The following is a 14089-nucleotide window of genomic DNA, read 5'->3' on the forward strand; positions in this document are numbered from 1 at the left end:
ATTAAGCAATGTGACTGCACATCTGTGATAGGCTGTTTGTTCTCACATCCTCTCCTCTGATGGAAAAGCATGTTTTATTATAAACGCAGAGAACTCCCTAAAAACACACACATAGCCCTGGCGCTACTCTCAAACCATGTTCCAAGATACATGCTTATCTCACTCCCAGTCTCCGTAAACCTGGGTAAAAAGATAAGCTTGTCAGCATGCCTTGAGAATAAATAAGCTTGCTCTGTTTGAAACCCAATGGAAGGAGGCAAGAGAGATATTTTAATCGGATCCAGACTTTCATGTCAGGTTGTATACAAACAGCACTGTGAAGCCATCAGACTGCAAGCCTCACTTTGGTTTGTGCTGAACGTACAGCTGGAATCAACTGTGGCAATACTGGACCAGCAGTTCTGTCCAATGAGCTCTTCATCAAGGAACATGCAAAGAAACCCCCATACTGGGTAGCATGCTCAGGAAACGCATAAGGAGCCTTCAAGGATTACACAGAGACCTTGGTGCTTTTGGAAACATCTTATCTTAGTCTATGCCAATTCTGCCCAGCTGTAGAGAGACCAGAGAAAGAAGGTAGTATCAGTGACACACATTTACCAGAAACCCTTATGCAATGAGTAAATTCATCACTACTACAATATAAACGAACACATTAATGGGGTAAAAGCCTGAGAGGAAAAAATGCTTAGCTCCTTCTATACTCAATTCAGTAAAAGCTTATAGGTAGAACAAGGTTTGCATGTGTTGCCAAAGTGTAAAAAGGAGATCACCAATAGGCTAACAGCCATCACTTGGGATGGATAGCGGGAATGTGTCTGGCGTTTGATTCCCAATGCCCATTTGTCAGCAGTGTCCATTCCAGATTCTATGGCAGGTTACTATATAGCCCGATACCATCTCTGGTTTTTCACAGGACCCAAGCTAGAGCCTCTCCACTCGCCCTGCCGCCAGTGTCCACCCTCCTGAGGTTAGCACAGGGTAGCCTAGCTCACCCTGGAGAAGCTAATGAGGAGTCAGCAAACCAGCCGAAGAATGGGGGCGGGGTGCAGCAGGATCGTTTCCATGGATCTTAAATAAATGAAAATTAGGAGCCTAAATGGCTCTGGGTTCCGGGCATTGGGTACACTGCGCCCCTAAGGCCCCCGGGAAGGGCGCGGAAAGCCCCCCGCAGCTCGGAGCACGAGCCTCCTGCCCCTCCGCCCCACTGCGGACGGCTCACCCCATCTCCAGTAAGTGTTATCGCCTCTGCCCGCTCCGAGGCCCCTGCACACACGGCCCGTGGCCGTCCCGACCCCCCCGCCAGCAGCGTGGACCTTCCGAGTGACGTAGCCAACGGAGGAGAGCGGCTTCAGAAGATATTACGGAGCATGCTCGGACACGCGCGCATGCTCAGTCGTAGCAAGGTCGCTAATTCCGACACTTCACCGGAAGGCGCCACGGCGTAGGGAGGTTTGGGGATCTTGCGTTAGTCTCTCGGCCGACGCGCCAGTTCCGCTCCGTAGACCGGAAGTGTGTCACACTGCGCCGGACGTGACGCGTGGTGGTGGAACGCGATGAGCCGCGCGGTCCTGTGGCGCTGGCGGTGAGCGGTGGCGCGGGCTTGCTCCGTGTGGGGCTTTCCTGGGGCGGGGGTCGGATCCCGCCCGTGGAGGAGACGGGCCTGTGACTCGCTTTACGTCGCGTTTCTCCTTCCTTTTCTCCTTCCAGGCCGCGCCCGCTCTCTGGTCCCTTCTGTCCAGTGCGACGTCTCAGTCGGCAACCGGGGCCCGAGGATGTAGCGGAGTCTGAGAGCTCTAGGCCCATCCCCTTCTCCACCAGCAAAGCCAGCCCGCGGGTCTGGTCTGTGGACAGGTCCATGGGAAGTGACTATCGAAGACCCTGGGTGAAAGTGCTGCCGGTCAGCTTGCTAGGGATAGGGCTGCTGCTCTGGTGCGTTTTTAGGGAGGAGGCAGAAGTCGACAAGCAACTGGGAGCCGTTTTCCATGAGCAGGTGCCAGGCTTGTTAGATGAGACCCCAGAAAAGAAAATGCTGCCACCATCCCAACAGGAAAAATGCCCACCTGCGGGAGGGTAGCTGTGATAGCAGGCCCCCTAGGAAACGGCTTGTATTCCAGGTGATCTGATGCTGCATTGAATTGCCCGGAAACTCTTGTTTTCCCCACACATCACCGTCTTTATTCTGCAAGCCTGACTCCTCGTCCTCAGTGGTAATTCTTGGTAATCCTCATATAACTCATGGCAACAGAGATAATCAAGTGGACTCTTAAGTTGTGCATAGGTGCAATTAGAAGGTTGAATATGTGAACACAGCTGTACTGATACTGTCCCCCATCATCTGACTTTTAAGATTTTGAATGTATTACAATATCAAAGTTAGGATACAAAAACATTAAGCCAAAGGTGACAATGACACTTGGATAACAAATTACTTTGTAAAGCATGGTGAAGATAGCTATATATGTATATGCATTATTACGATCAAGCTGAATGTTAACTTCATATTCTGTACTCTACTACTGTGTTAGGTCATGTGGAAGTGACTTCCATACAACTCTTTTAATGCACTGTCAGTAAGAGTTTAATAAATCTGTTTTCTACACTACAGAACTAAACATAGCTCTATGGTTGAGATGGACTTTCTCTGTCATCAGTAGAAAAGATCCTTTTGCAGTAGATGTAACTGAACAGTTCATTCATGAAGGCAAAAAAACAATCCTCTCTCCTGCTGGTTCAAAACTCTCCTGCTGGTAATAGCTCAAGTACTCCTTTTCTTTTTGCGAATACAGACTAACACGGCTGTTACTCTGAAATTATGAGCTATTACCAGCAGGAGAGTGAGTTTGTGTGTGTATGTGGGTGGGGGGGATGTGAGAACCTGGATTTGTGCAGGAAATAGCCCAACTTGATTGTCATGCACATTGTGTAAAGAGTTGTCACTTTGGATGGGCTATCACCAGCAGGAGAGTGAATTTGTGTGGGGGGGTGGAGGGTGAGAAAACCTGGATTTGTGCTGGAAATGGCCCACCTGATGATCACTTTAGATAAGCTATTACCAGCAGGACAGTGGGGTGGGAGGAGGTATTGTTTCATATTCTCTGTGTATATATAAAGTCTGCTGCAGTTTCCACGGTATGCATCCGATGAAGTGAGCTGTAGCTCACGAAAGCTTATGCTCAAATAAATTGGTTAGTCTCTAAGGTGCCACAAGTACTCCTTTTCTTTTTGCGAATACAGACTAACACGGCTGTTACTCTGAAACCAAAGTTATGTTTTCTGTGGAATCTTGCTGTTGCCCCCTCCCTAGTCTGTCATAATCTCCCATGGCTAAAAGGTGTCTGGTAAATTTCTCAAGTCCAGTTTTTTGAATCCCAATTAAATTGGTTTAACAGTTATAACAAAGACTGATAGCAATGAAACAAATGAGGTATTTAAGGGAATGTTCTGAAGGAGGTGACAGGGTGGTCATGAACTTCACTGCCTTTAGAATCAAATGCAAAATTCATTTAGTCTTCCTCAAAATTCCCTTATTTTTCTCCACCTATCACCCCTTCTTATGTGTGTGGTTTTTAAAAAAAGTCCAGTGCTGACTGGACTGAAGAACAAACTAAATCTTTGCAAAAAGAAAAGGAGTACTTGTGGCACCTTAGAGACTAACCAATTTATTTGAGCATGAAGTGAGCTGTAGCTCACGAAAGCTCATGCTCAAATAAATTGGTTAGTCTCTAAGGTGCCACAAGTACTCCTTTTCTTTTTGCAAAGACAGACTAACACGGCTGTTACTCTGAAAACTAAATCTTATATACATACCTCTTTAATTTCATGATGGGTGGTAGATAAGACCCTATAAAGTTTGAGTATAACCCAGCAGCTGTATGTGTTTTTTTGTTTAAACCACTTCTCACTGTCATAGAATTATTTACCTTTCCAAGTGGTGACTCTTAAATTTTACACATATACTGTGATATACAGTATGTGGGAAGCTAGCGCTGAAGTTACAAACATCTGAAGATGTGGTACACTTGTGCATAGTAGAAAAGTGCAGTGCTATTTAAAAGAATCTTAAAACATACTCTTAATGTGTTTAGCTGTGTAGTAAAATGCCTAAGCCACTGAGCTCCTTTAAATATAAATTAACTATGAACTGGTGTTGGTACCTCCCATATAACTTACAAGAATAACTACAAGCCTAGGAGATTATTTCTACATCTTTCTCTGCCTTGCCTTAATCTTGTATATTATCAGAGTGCTTTACAAGACCTCCTGAAATATTATTTCTGTTTTATAGGTGATAAAACTGAGGCTTAGAGCTGTGACATTTATGAGTTTGGGAATCAGAAGTAGAATCTTGGTCCCTTAGTACTTGGTTTATGCCTCATTCACTAGACCAGTGGCTCCCTGGGCAGACAAACTTATTCTCAAATAGTAAAATTGGGTTAATACTGCAGAATGAGATGAGCCTTCTTGCTAAATGGTTAGCAAGTGGTGGATTTATGGGTATCCTCAGTTGAAGCCTTGAGGCAGTCCGTGGGAAAGAAGTCTTACAACTGACAGATGGACTGAGTATTTGACCCTGTCTGTGACTGTAGTTATAGGATCAGCATTAGGGATGAGGTTATGGGCCAGGGGGAGGAACTTAGTACTGCAGCAGCATCCAGGAGGAGAATATTTAACCTGTACCGTCTTTAAAGAGTAATAGTATTATAATAAGATTACAACAGAACCACCATTAAAGGTTAAAACTCTGAAATACATACAGAAAAGCATATTTCAGGGTATCGCTGTCAAAGAAGATCACATTTAAAAACAAAATGCTTCCCCCGTCCACCTCTTCTTTTGCCAACATCTAGGAAAGGCACGTGACTCTTTCAGTCCCTAGGCGGGGGCCAGGGAGCAAAGCCGGCAGCGGTAGGGCGGATCTAAGGTGTTGTGAGTAACGTATGGAGACGGTTTTGGAAGGCCTCATTTCAAGCAGCGTGCCGTTACAGTGAAGGGAGTTTCATTTCTGTGCCTTACCTGAGTCTGCTGCTCGGTCATCCCAGTGAGCAAGGAACCCTTGAGGCGTAGGCGGTAGTGATTGCTTGAGCGGCATCGCGGCGCGGCTAGGGGTGGCCCCGGCCCCCTGCAATCTCAGGCCCACAAACCCTCTTTTTTTCCAGCGTCCCAGAGGTTTCCAAGCTGCAGAGTGAACGCAGCCCTGGGCCGCGGCCCCCCTGCGCTGTGAACAGTTTAGCGGCGGGGGAGGCATGAGTTGAGTAGCTCCCGCAATACGTGTCGGCCGTGGGATCAGCTCCTCCCGTCCCAGACTCCCCCGCACGCCCGCCCGGGTGGGGTTTATCCCCCGGCCCAGCGGGGGACGAGGCTGGCTTCGCGCCGGGCGGGGCGGCGGGAGGTGGCCCTGGCCTGGCCGGCGCCTGCGCTGTGGCTACCGCGGAGGAAGATGCCGTCGGTTTCGAAAGCGGCTTCTCGAGGTGGCGGCTCCGGTGGGTCCCCGCAGACCGAGCAGCCGACGCACTATACGTAGGTATCGGGCCCTGGAGCCACCCTTCCCGCCCTCGCCCTGGCCCAGCGCCGGGCGGCGTCCTAGGCCCTCCGGTGACGGGCTTGGTTTCGCACCCAGCCTGGGTCCAGCGGCCTCTTGCTTCGGCAGCGGGTCTCGGGCGGCGGCCGGGAAGGGGCTGTGAGAGCCTGCTGCCCGCCGGCGCCGGAACCCGGCCCGAGAGCCCCTAACTCGCCCTCCGGCGCCGGAACCCGGCCCGAGAGCCCCTAACTCGCCCGGCGGCGCCGGAACCCGGCCCGAGAGCCCCTAACTCGCCCGGCGGCGCCGGAACCCGGCCCGAGAGCCCCTAACTCGCCCTCCGGCGCCGGAACCCGGCCCGAGAGCCCCTAACTCGCCCTCCGGCGCCGGAACCCGGCCCGAGAGCCCCTAACTCGCCCGGCGGCCCCGGAACCCGGCCCGAGAGCCCCTAACTCGCCCGCCGGCGCCGGAACCCGGCCCGAGAGCCCCTAACTCGCCCTCCGGCGCCGGAACCCGGCCCGAGAGCCCCTAACTCGCCCGGCGGCCCCGGAACCCGGCCCGAGAGCCCCTAACTCGCCCTCCGGCGCCGGAACCCGGCCCGAGAGCCCCTAACTCGCCCGCCGGCGCCGGAACCCGGCCCGAGAGCCCCTAACTCGCCCGCCGGCGCCGGAACCCGGCCCGAGAGCCCCTAACTCGCCCGCCGGCGCCGGAACCCGGCCCGAGAGCCCCTAACTCGCCCGCCGGCGCCGGAACCCGGCCCGAGAGCCCCTAACTCGCCCGCCGGCGCCGGAACCCGGCCCGAGAGCCCCTAACTCGCCCGCCGGCGCCGGAACCCGGCCCGAGAGCCCCTAACTCGCCCTCCGGCGCCGGAACCCGGCCCGAGAGCCCCTAACTCGCCCTCCGGCGCCGGAACCCGGCCCGAGAGCCCCTAACTCGCCCTCCGGCGCCGGAACCCGGCCCGAGAGCCCCTAACTCGCCCGGCGGCCCCGGAACCCGGCCCGAGAGCCCCTAACTCGCCCGCCGGCGCCGGAACCCGGCCCGAGAGTCCCTAACTCGCCCGGCGGCCCCGGAACCCGGCCCGAGAGCCCCTAACTCGCCCTCCGGCGCCGGAACCCGGCCCGAGAGCCCCTAACTCGCCCTCCGGCGCCGGAACCCGGCCCGAGAGCCCCTAACTCGCCCGGCGGCCCCGGAACCCGGCCCGAGAGCCCCTAACTCGCCCTCCGGCGCCGGAACCCGGCCCGAGAGCCCCTAACTCGCCCGCCGGCGCCGGAACCCGGCCCGAGAGCCCCTAACTCGCCCGCCGGCGCCGGAACCCGGCCCGAGAGCCCCTAACTCGCCCGCCGGCGCCGGAACCCGGCCCGAGAGCCCCTAACTCGCCCGCCGGCGCCGGAACCCGGCCCGAGAGCCCCTAACTCGCCCGCCGGCGCCGGAACCCGGCCCGAGAGCCCCTAACTCGCCCGCCGGCGCCGGAACCCGGCCCGAGAGCCCCTAACTCGCCCGCCGGCGCCGGAACCCGGCCCGAGAGCCCCTAACTCGCCCTCCGCCGGCGCCGGAACCCGGCCCGAGAGCCCCTAACTCGCCCTCCGCCGGCGCCGGAACCCGGCCCGAGAGCCCCTAACTCGCCCTCCGCCGGCGCCGGAACCCGGCCCGAGAGCCCCTAACTCGCCCTCCGCCGGCGCCGGAACCCGGCCCGAGAGCCCCTAACTCGCCCTCCGCCGGCGCCGGAACCCGGCCCGAGAGCCCCTAACTCGCCCTCCGCCGGCGCCGGAACCCGGCCCGAGAGCCCCTAACTCGCCCTCCGCCGGCGCCGGAACCCGGCCCGAGAGCCCCTAACTCGCCCTCCGCCGGCGCCGGAACCCGGCCCGAGAGCCCCTAACTCGCCCTCCGCCGGCGCCGGAACCCGGCCCGAGAGCCCCTAACTCGCCCTCCGCCGGCGCCGGAACCCGGCCCGAGAGCCCCTAACTCGCCCTCCGCCGGCGCCGGAACCCGGCCCGAGAGCCCCTAACTCGCCCTCCGCCGGCGCCGGAACCCGGCCCGAGAGCCCCTAACTCGCCCTCCGCCGGCGCCGGAACCCGGCCCGAGAGCCCCTAACTCGCCCGGCGGCCCCGGAACCCGGCCCGAGAGCCCCTAACTCGCCCGGCGGCCCCGGAACCCGGCCCGAGAGCCCCTAACTCGCCCGGCGGCCCCGGAACCCGGCCCGAGAGCCCCTAACTCGCCCGGCGGCCCCGGAACCCGGCCCGAGAGCCCCTAACTCGCCCGGCGGCCCCGGAACCCGGCCCGAGAGCCCCTAACTCGCCCGGCGGCCCCGGAACCCGGCCCGAGAGCCCCTAACTCGCCCGGCGGCCCCGGAACCCGGCCCGAGAGCCCCTAACTCGCCCGGCGGCCCCGGAACCCGGCCCGAGAGCCCCTAACTCGCCCGGCGGCCCCGGAACCCGGCCCGAGAGCCCCTAACTCGCCGCCCGCCGGCCCCGGAACCCGGCCCGAGAGCCCCTAACTCGCCCTCCGCCGGCCCCGGAACCCGGCCCGAGAGCCCCTAACTCGCCCTCCGCCGGCGCCGGAACCCGGCCCGAGAGCCCCTAACTCGCCCTCCGCCGGCGCCGGAACCCGGCCCGAGAGCCCCTAACTCGCCCTCCGCCGGCGCCGGAACCCGGCCCGAGAGCCCCTAACTCGCCCTCCGCCGGCGCCGGAACCCGGCCCGAGAGCCCCTAACTCGCCCTCCGCCGGCGCCGGAACCCGGCCCGAGAGCCCCTAACTCGCCCTCCGCCGGCGCCGGAACCCGGCCCGAGAGCCCCTAACTCGCCCTCCGCCGGCGCCGGAACCCGGCCCGAGAGCCCCTAACTCGCCCTCCGCCGGCGCCGGAACCCGGCCCGAGAGCCCCTAACTCGCCCTCCGCCGGCGCCGGAACCCGGCCCGAGAGCCCCTAACTCGCCCTCCGCCGGCGCCGGAACCCGGCCCGAGAGCCCCTAACTCGCCCTCCGCCGGCCCCGGAACCCGGCCCGAGAGCCCCTAACTCGCCCTCCGCCGGCCCCGGAACCCGGCCCGAGAGCCCCTAACTCGCCCTCCGCCGGCCCCGGAACCCGGCCCGAGAGCCCCTAACTCGCCCTCCGCCGGCCCCGGAACCCGGCCCGAGAGCCCCTAACTCGCCCTCCGCCGGCCCCGGAACCCGGCCCGAGAGCCCCTAACTCGCCCTCCGCCGGCCCCGGAACCCGGCCCGAGAGCCCCTAACTCGCCCTCCGCCGGCGCCGGAACCCGGCCCGAGAGCCCCTAACTCGCCCTCCGCCGGCGCCGGAACCCGGCCCGAGAGCCCCTAACTCGCCCTCCGCCGGCGCCGGAACCCGGCCCGAGAGCCCCTAACTCGCCCTCCGCCGGCGCCGGAACCCGGCCCGAGAGCCCCTAACTCGCCCTCCGCCGGCGCCGGAACCCGGCCCGAGAGCCCCTAACTCGCCCTCCGCCGGCGCCGGAACCCGGCCCGAGAGCCCCTAACTCGCCCTCCGCCGGCGCCGGAACCCGGCCCGAGAGCCCCTAACTCGCCCTCCGCCGGCGCCGGAACCCGGCCCGAGAGCCCCTAACTCGCCCTCCGCCGGCGCCGGAACCCGGCCCGAGAGCCCCTAACTCGCCCTCCGCCGGCGCCGGAACCCGGCCCGAGAGCCCCTAACTCGCCCTCCGCCGGCGCCGGAACCCGGCCCGAGAGCCCCTAACTCGCCCTCCGCCGGCGCCGGAACCCGGCCCGAGAGCCCCTAACTCGCCCTCCGCCGGCGCCGGAACCCGGCCCGAGAGCCCCTAACTCGCCCTCCGCCGGCGCCGGAACCCGGCCCGAGAGCCCCTAACTCGCCCTCCGCCGGCGCCGGAACCCGGCCCGAGAGCCCCTAACTCGCCCTCCGCCGGCGCCGGAACCCGGCCCGAGAGCCCCTAACTCGCCCTCCGCCGGCGCCGGAACCCGGCCCGAGAGCCCCTAACTCGCCCTCCGCCGGCGCCGGAACCCGGCCCGAGAGCCCCTAACTCGCCCTCCGCCGGCGCCGGAACCCGGCCCGAGAGCCCCTAACTCGCCCTCCGCCGGCGCCGGAACCCGGCCCGAGAGCCCCTAACTCGCCCTCCGCCGGCGCCGGAACCCGGCCCGAGAGCCCCTAACTCGCCCTCCGCCGGCGCCGGAACCCGGCCCGAGAGCCCCTAACTCGCCCTCCGCCGGCCCCGGAACCCGGCCCGAGAGCCCCTAACTCGCCCTCCGCCGGCCCCGGAACCCGGCCCGAGAGCCCCTAACTCGCCCTCCGCCGGCCCCGGAACCCGGCCCGAGAGCCCCTAACTCGCCCTCCGCCGGCCCCGGAACCCGGCCCGAGAGCCCCTAACTCGCCCTCCGCCGGCCCCGGAACCCGGCCCGAGAGCCCCTAACTCGCCCTCCGCCGGCCCCGGAACCCGGCCCGAGAGCCCCTAACTCGCCCTCCGCCGGCCCCGGAACCCGGCCCGAGAGCCCCTAACTCGCCCTCCGCCGGCCCCGGAACCCGGCCCGAGAGCCCCTAACTCGCCCTCCGCCGGCCCCGGAACCCGGCCCGAGAGCCCCTAACTCGCCCTCCGCCGGCCCCGGAACCCGGCCCGAGAGCCCCTAACTCGCCCTCCGCCGGCCCCGGAACCCGGCCCGAGAGCCCCTAACTCGCCCTCCGCCGGCCCCGGAACCCGGCCCGAGAGCCCCTAACTCGCCCTCCGCCGGCCCCGGAGCCCGGCCCGAGAGCCCCTAACTCGCCCTCCGCCGGCCCCGGAGCCCGGCCCGAGAGCCCCTAACTCGCCCTCCGCCGGCCCCGGAGCCCGGCCCGAGAGCCCCTAACTCGCCCTCCGCCGGCCCCGGAGCCCGGCCCGAGAGCCCCTAACTCGCCCTCCGCCGGCCCCGGAGCCCGGCCCGAGAGCCCCTAACTCGCCCTCCGCCGGCCCCGGAGCCCGGCCCGAGAGCCCCTAACTCGCCCTCCGCCGGCCCCGGAGCCCGGCCCGAGAGCCCCTAACTCGCCCTCCGGCGCCCCCGGAGCCCGGCCCGAGAGCCCCTAACTCGCCCTCCGGCGCCCCCGGAGCCCGGCCCGAGAGCCCCTAACTCGCCCTCCGGCGCCCCCGGAGCCCGGCCCGAGAGCCCCTAACTCGCCCTCCGGCGCCCCCGGAGCCCGGCCCGAGAGCCCCTAACTCGCCCTCCGGCGCCCCCGGAGCCCGGCCCGAGAGCCCCTAACTCGCCCTCCGGCGCCCCCGGAGCCCGGCCCGAGAGCCCCTAACTCGCCCTCCGGCGCCCCCGGAGCCCGGCCCGAGAGCCCCTAACTCGCCCTCCGGCGCCCCCGGAGCCCGGCCCGAGAGCCCCTAACTCGCCCTCCGGCGCCCCCGGAGCCCGGCCCGAGAGCCCCTAACTCGCCCTCCGGCGCCCCCGGAGCCCGGCCCGAGAGCCCCTAACTCGCCCTCCGGCGCCCCCGGAGCCCGGCCCGAGAGCCCCTAACTCGCCCTCCGGCGCCCCCGGAGCCCGGCCCGAGAGCCCCTAACTCGCCCTCCGGCGCCCCCGGAGCCCGGCCCGAGAGCCCCTAACTCGCCCTCCGGCGCCCCCGGAGCCCGGCCCGAGAGCCCCTAACTCGCCCGGCGGCCTCGCCGTCCCCGAAACAGTGCCCGGGCGCCCCTAACCCACCGTACAGCCCTCTAATGTTCCTGAAACACCGCCCTACGGGCCTCCCCACCCTCCAAGTCGCCCCCAGCACCCCCAATGCTTCCACAGCTCCTAATCCTCCTTAAACCGCTCCCGTGGCCTCCTATCATCCCCTAAATAAACACCACCATGCACCCAAGACACTCATAACCCTTGAGACACCCTTAAAGACTTCATAACCATCTCTTCGTTCCTCGACAGTCTTATACCCCCAGTAACCTAAACTACCCCTAAACAAACATAAGAAACATAGTCTGTGACTGTATCCCAGAAGCTCCTAGATAACCCTGACACCCCCCATAAACATCCCCAAAGCACATCCCCAATAACTGAATTACCCCCAGCCTCTAGATTACTGGGGATTTCCGAGGTAAACAGTGAAATAACTGCAAGTAACTTCATACAACCTGCCAAAAGCATCACATAACCCCCAGATGTCAATAGTTTGTGCAGTAACAATCTCCAATAACCAAGATCCTCCAAACTTCCAGTACCTTCCCTAAAAAGAAAAGGAGGACTAGTGGCACCTTAGAGACTAACCAATTTATTTGAGCATGAGCTTTCGTAAGCTACAGCTCACTTCATTGGGTACCTTCCCTAGTAACTTTTGTGTTCTTTTCCATCATCCCTGCTCTTTCTTGTCCCTGGGATAAACTCCCTCTTCTTCATTTCCTGCATTGTTCCTGTTCACTTCTACCCACCTTCCCTCTCCTACACGGGCATCCTGTAGACTACTGTACCAGTGTGAAGGGAATTGCAATCCGCCCCCCATCTCTCATGTTAGTGTTCCCAGGATAGGCTTCTATGCAATGTGAGTCTGTGGTGTGGAGTTATTGGAGTTAAGAGGCATTTCTAATACAAAACAAAATGTGGTTATTTGAAAAAGCAGCTCTAGTAGGATTATCTAATATAATAGGAGGGAGTCTGAATTCATGTTCAAGTAACTTGTTTTGAAGTGCTTGGAACTGCTGTATGATTGTCACTTAGGGAAATCTAATTTGTAAATCCTGTAGATATGATTTTTGACTGTAGTATTTGATATAAATTAGGGCTGTCGATTAATCACGGTTAACTCACACGATTAACTCAAAACTTTAATAGTGTTTAACAATGCAATTAATCACGATTAATTTTTTTAAACAATAGAATACCAATTGAAATGTATTAAATATTTTGGATGTTTTTCTACAGAATATATTGTATTCTGTGTTGTAATTGAAATCAAAGTGTATATTATTCTTGATTACAAATATTTGCACTGTGAAAGAGAAACAAAAGAAATAGTATTTTTCAATTCACCTCATACAAGTACTGTAGTGCAATCTGTGTTGTGAAAGTGAAACTTACAAATGAAGATTTTTTTTGTTACATAACTGCACTCAAAAACAAAACAATGTAAAACTTCAGAGCCTACAAGTCCACTCAGTCCTACTTCTTATTCAGCCAATCACTAAGACAAACAAGTTTGTTTAGGGTTAGGATTCGGCCCTCTTCTTATTTACAATGTCAACAGAAAGTGAGAACCGGCATTTGCTTGGCACTTTTGTCACTAGCATTGCAAGGTATTTAAATAAATGGTATTCTATTATTTTTTAACAGTGCAATTAATTTTTTTAACCGCTTGACAGCCCTAATATAAACATTATTATTTAAGTTGTGCAACATAGTATACAGCAATTACATTGTGAACTTCAGTAGTAATGCATTTTTAATTAAAAATGGTCACATTTAATTTGTAGCTAAACAGTAAAATGTATGTAGAGAATATAATTTTACACAGGATAAAATTGTACACTCTCTCATGGGCTGCGCATGTCGAATTATCAAGTTCCTTGTTAATCCTGTAATAAATGTACCTCCAATAAGATGAACTTGTAACACAGTTTAATTTTTTTAGGTATCTAAAGGAATTTAGGACAGAGCAGTGCCCCCTATTCTTGCAGCACAAGTGTACCCAGCACAGACCATTTACCTGTTTTCATTGGCATTTCCTAAATCAACGTCGTCGTAGACCCATTCGAAGGCGTGATGGGACTTTTAACTACAGTCCAGATGTTTATTGTACAAAATATGATGAGACCACAGGAATCTGTCCAGATGGAGATGAGTAAGTTCTTTTTTTTTTTTTCCCCCCCAGTCAATTTGACATTTGCAATATTATCAGTGACTTTATGTACAGAGATGTACTTTTGGTTAGAGAATTGATATCTGGTAAAACTTGCTGGAGTTAGTTTTGAGAGATTTCCTCTAACTTTTATTTGCTCAAATATATTTGTTAGTTTCTAAGGTGCCACAAGTACTCCTCGTTCTTTTTCCTCTAACTTTAAGTAATTTCTCAGATTTTTGGTGAGCACAGAATCATAGAATTATAGGTTTAGAAAGGGCTGCAAAGCCCTTGCCAAGGTGTGGGATTTTGTTGTTTCTAAATCATCCAAGACAGAGGACTATCCAACCTCCTTTTGAAAGCCTCCAATGAAGGAGTTTCCACAACCTCCCTAGGCAGTCTGTTTCATTATCCTACTGTTCTTACAGTTAGGAAGTTTTTTCCCCCAAGATTTAATCTAAATCTGCTATGTTGTAGTTTGAACCGATTGCCCGTCGTCCTGCCCTCCATGATGCAAGAGATCAACTTTTCTCCATTTTTTTTATGGCATCCTTTCAGGTATTTGAAGACTGCTATCATGTCCCCACTTAATCTCCTCTTTTTCAAACTAAACATACCCAGTTCCTTCAGCCTTTGGTCATATAGCTTGCATTCCATCCCTTTGATAATCTTTGTCACTTGCCTCTGGATCCTTTCCAGTTTCTCTACATTCTTTCTATACATTGGTGACCTAAGCTGGACACAGTACTTCAGCTGAGGCCTAATCAGCACTGAGTAGAGCGGTATTATCATCTGCCATGACTTG

The 14089-nt window shown here is 58.5% G+C and overlaps 1 protein-coding gene and 1 long non-coding RNA gene across 7 annotated transcripts in view; one reads left to right on the forward strand and one right to left on the reverse strand.

Annotated features, from left to right (window-relative positions):
• Positions 1–249: 249 nt before the first annotated feature.
• LOC140918023 (uncharacterized) lies at positions 250–5841 on the reverse strand. The gene is made up of 2 exons (XR_012161054.2): positions 5017–5841; positions 250–552 (listed from the first exon to the last, which is right to left on the reverse strand). It is a non-coding gene; the product is annotated as an uncharacterized LOC140918023 (long non-coding RNA).
• UNKL (unk like zinc finger) overlaps positions 4486–14089 on the forward strand; it is a 164465-nt gene continuing 154861 nt past the window's right edge. For 4 of the 6 annotated variants that reach the window (XM_073361547.2, XM_073361543.2, XM_073361544.2 and 1 more), the window contains exons 1-2: positions 4506–5520; positions 13078–13287. In XM_073361547.2, the coding sequence (XP_073217648.1) occupies positions 5441–5520; positions 13078–13287 (290 nt within the window). In that variant the 5' untranslated portion in view covers positions 4506–5440. Of the gene's footprint in view, positions 5521–13077; positions 13288–14089 lie in introns of all 6 variants that reach the window. The other 2 variants (XM_073361545.2, XM_073361548.2) reach the window with 2 other exon arrangements.

Source organism: Lepidochelys kempii, chromosome 10 (genome assembly GCF_965140285.1).
Source record: "Lepidochelys kempii isolate rLepKem1 chromosome 10, rLepKem1.hap1, whole genome shotgun sequence".
Classification (NCBI taxonomy): domain Eukaryota; kingdom Metazoa; phylum Chordata; order Testudines; family Cheloniidae; genus Lepidochelys; species Lepidochelys kempii.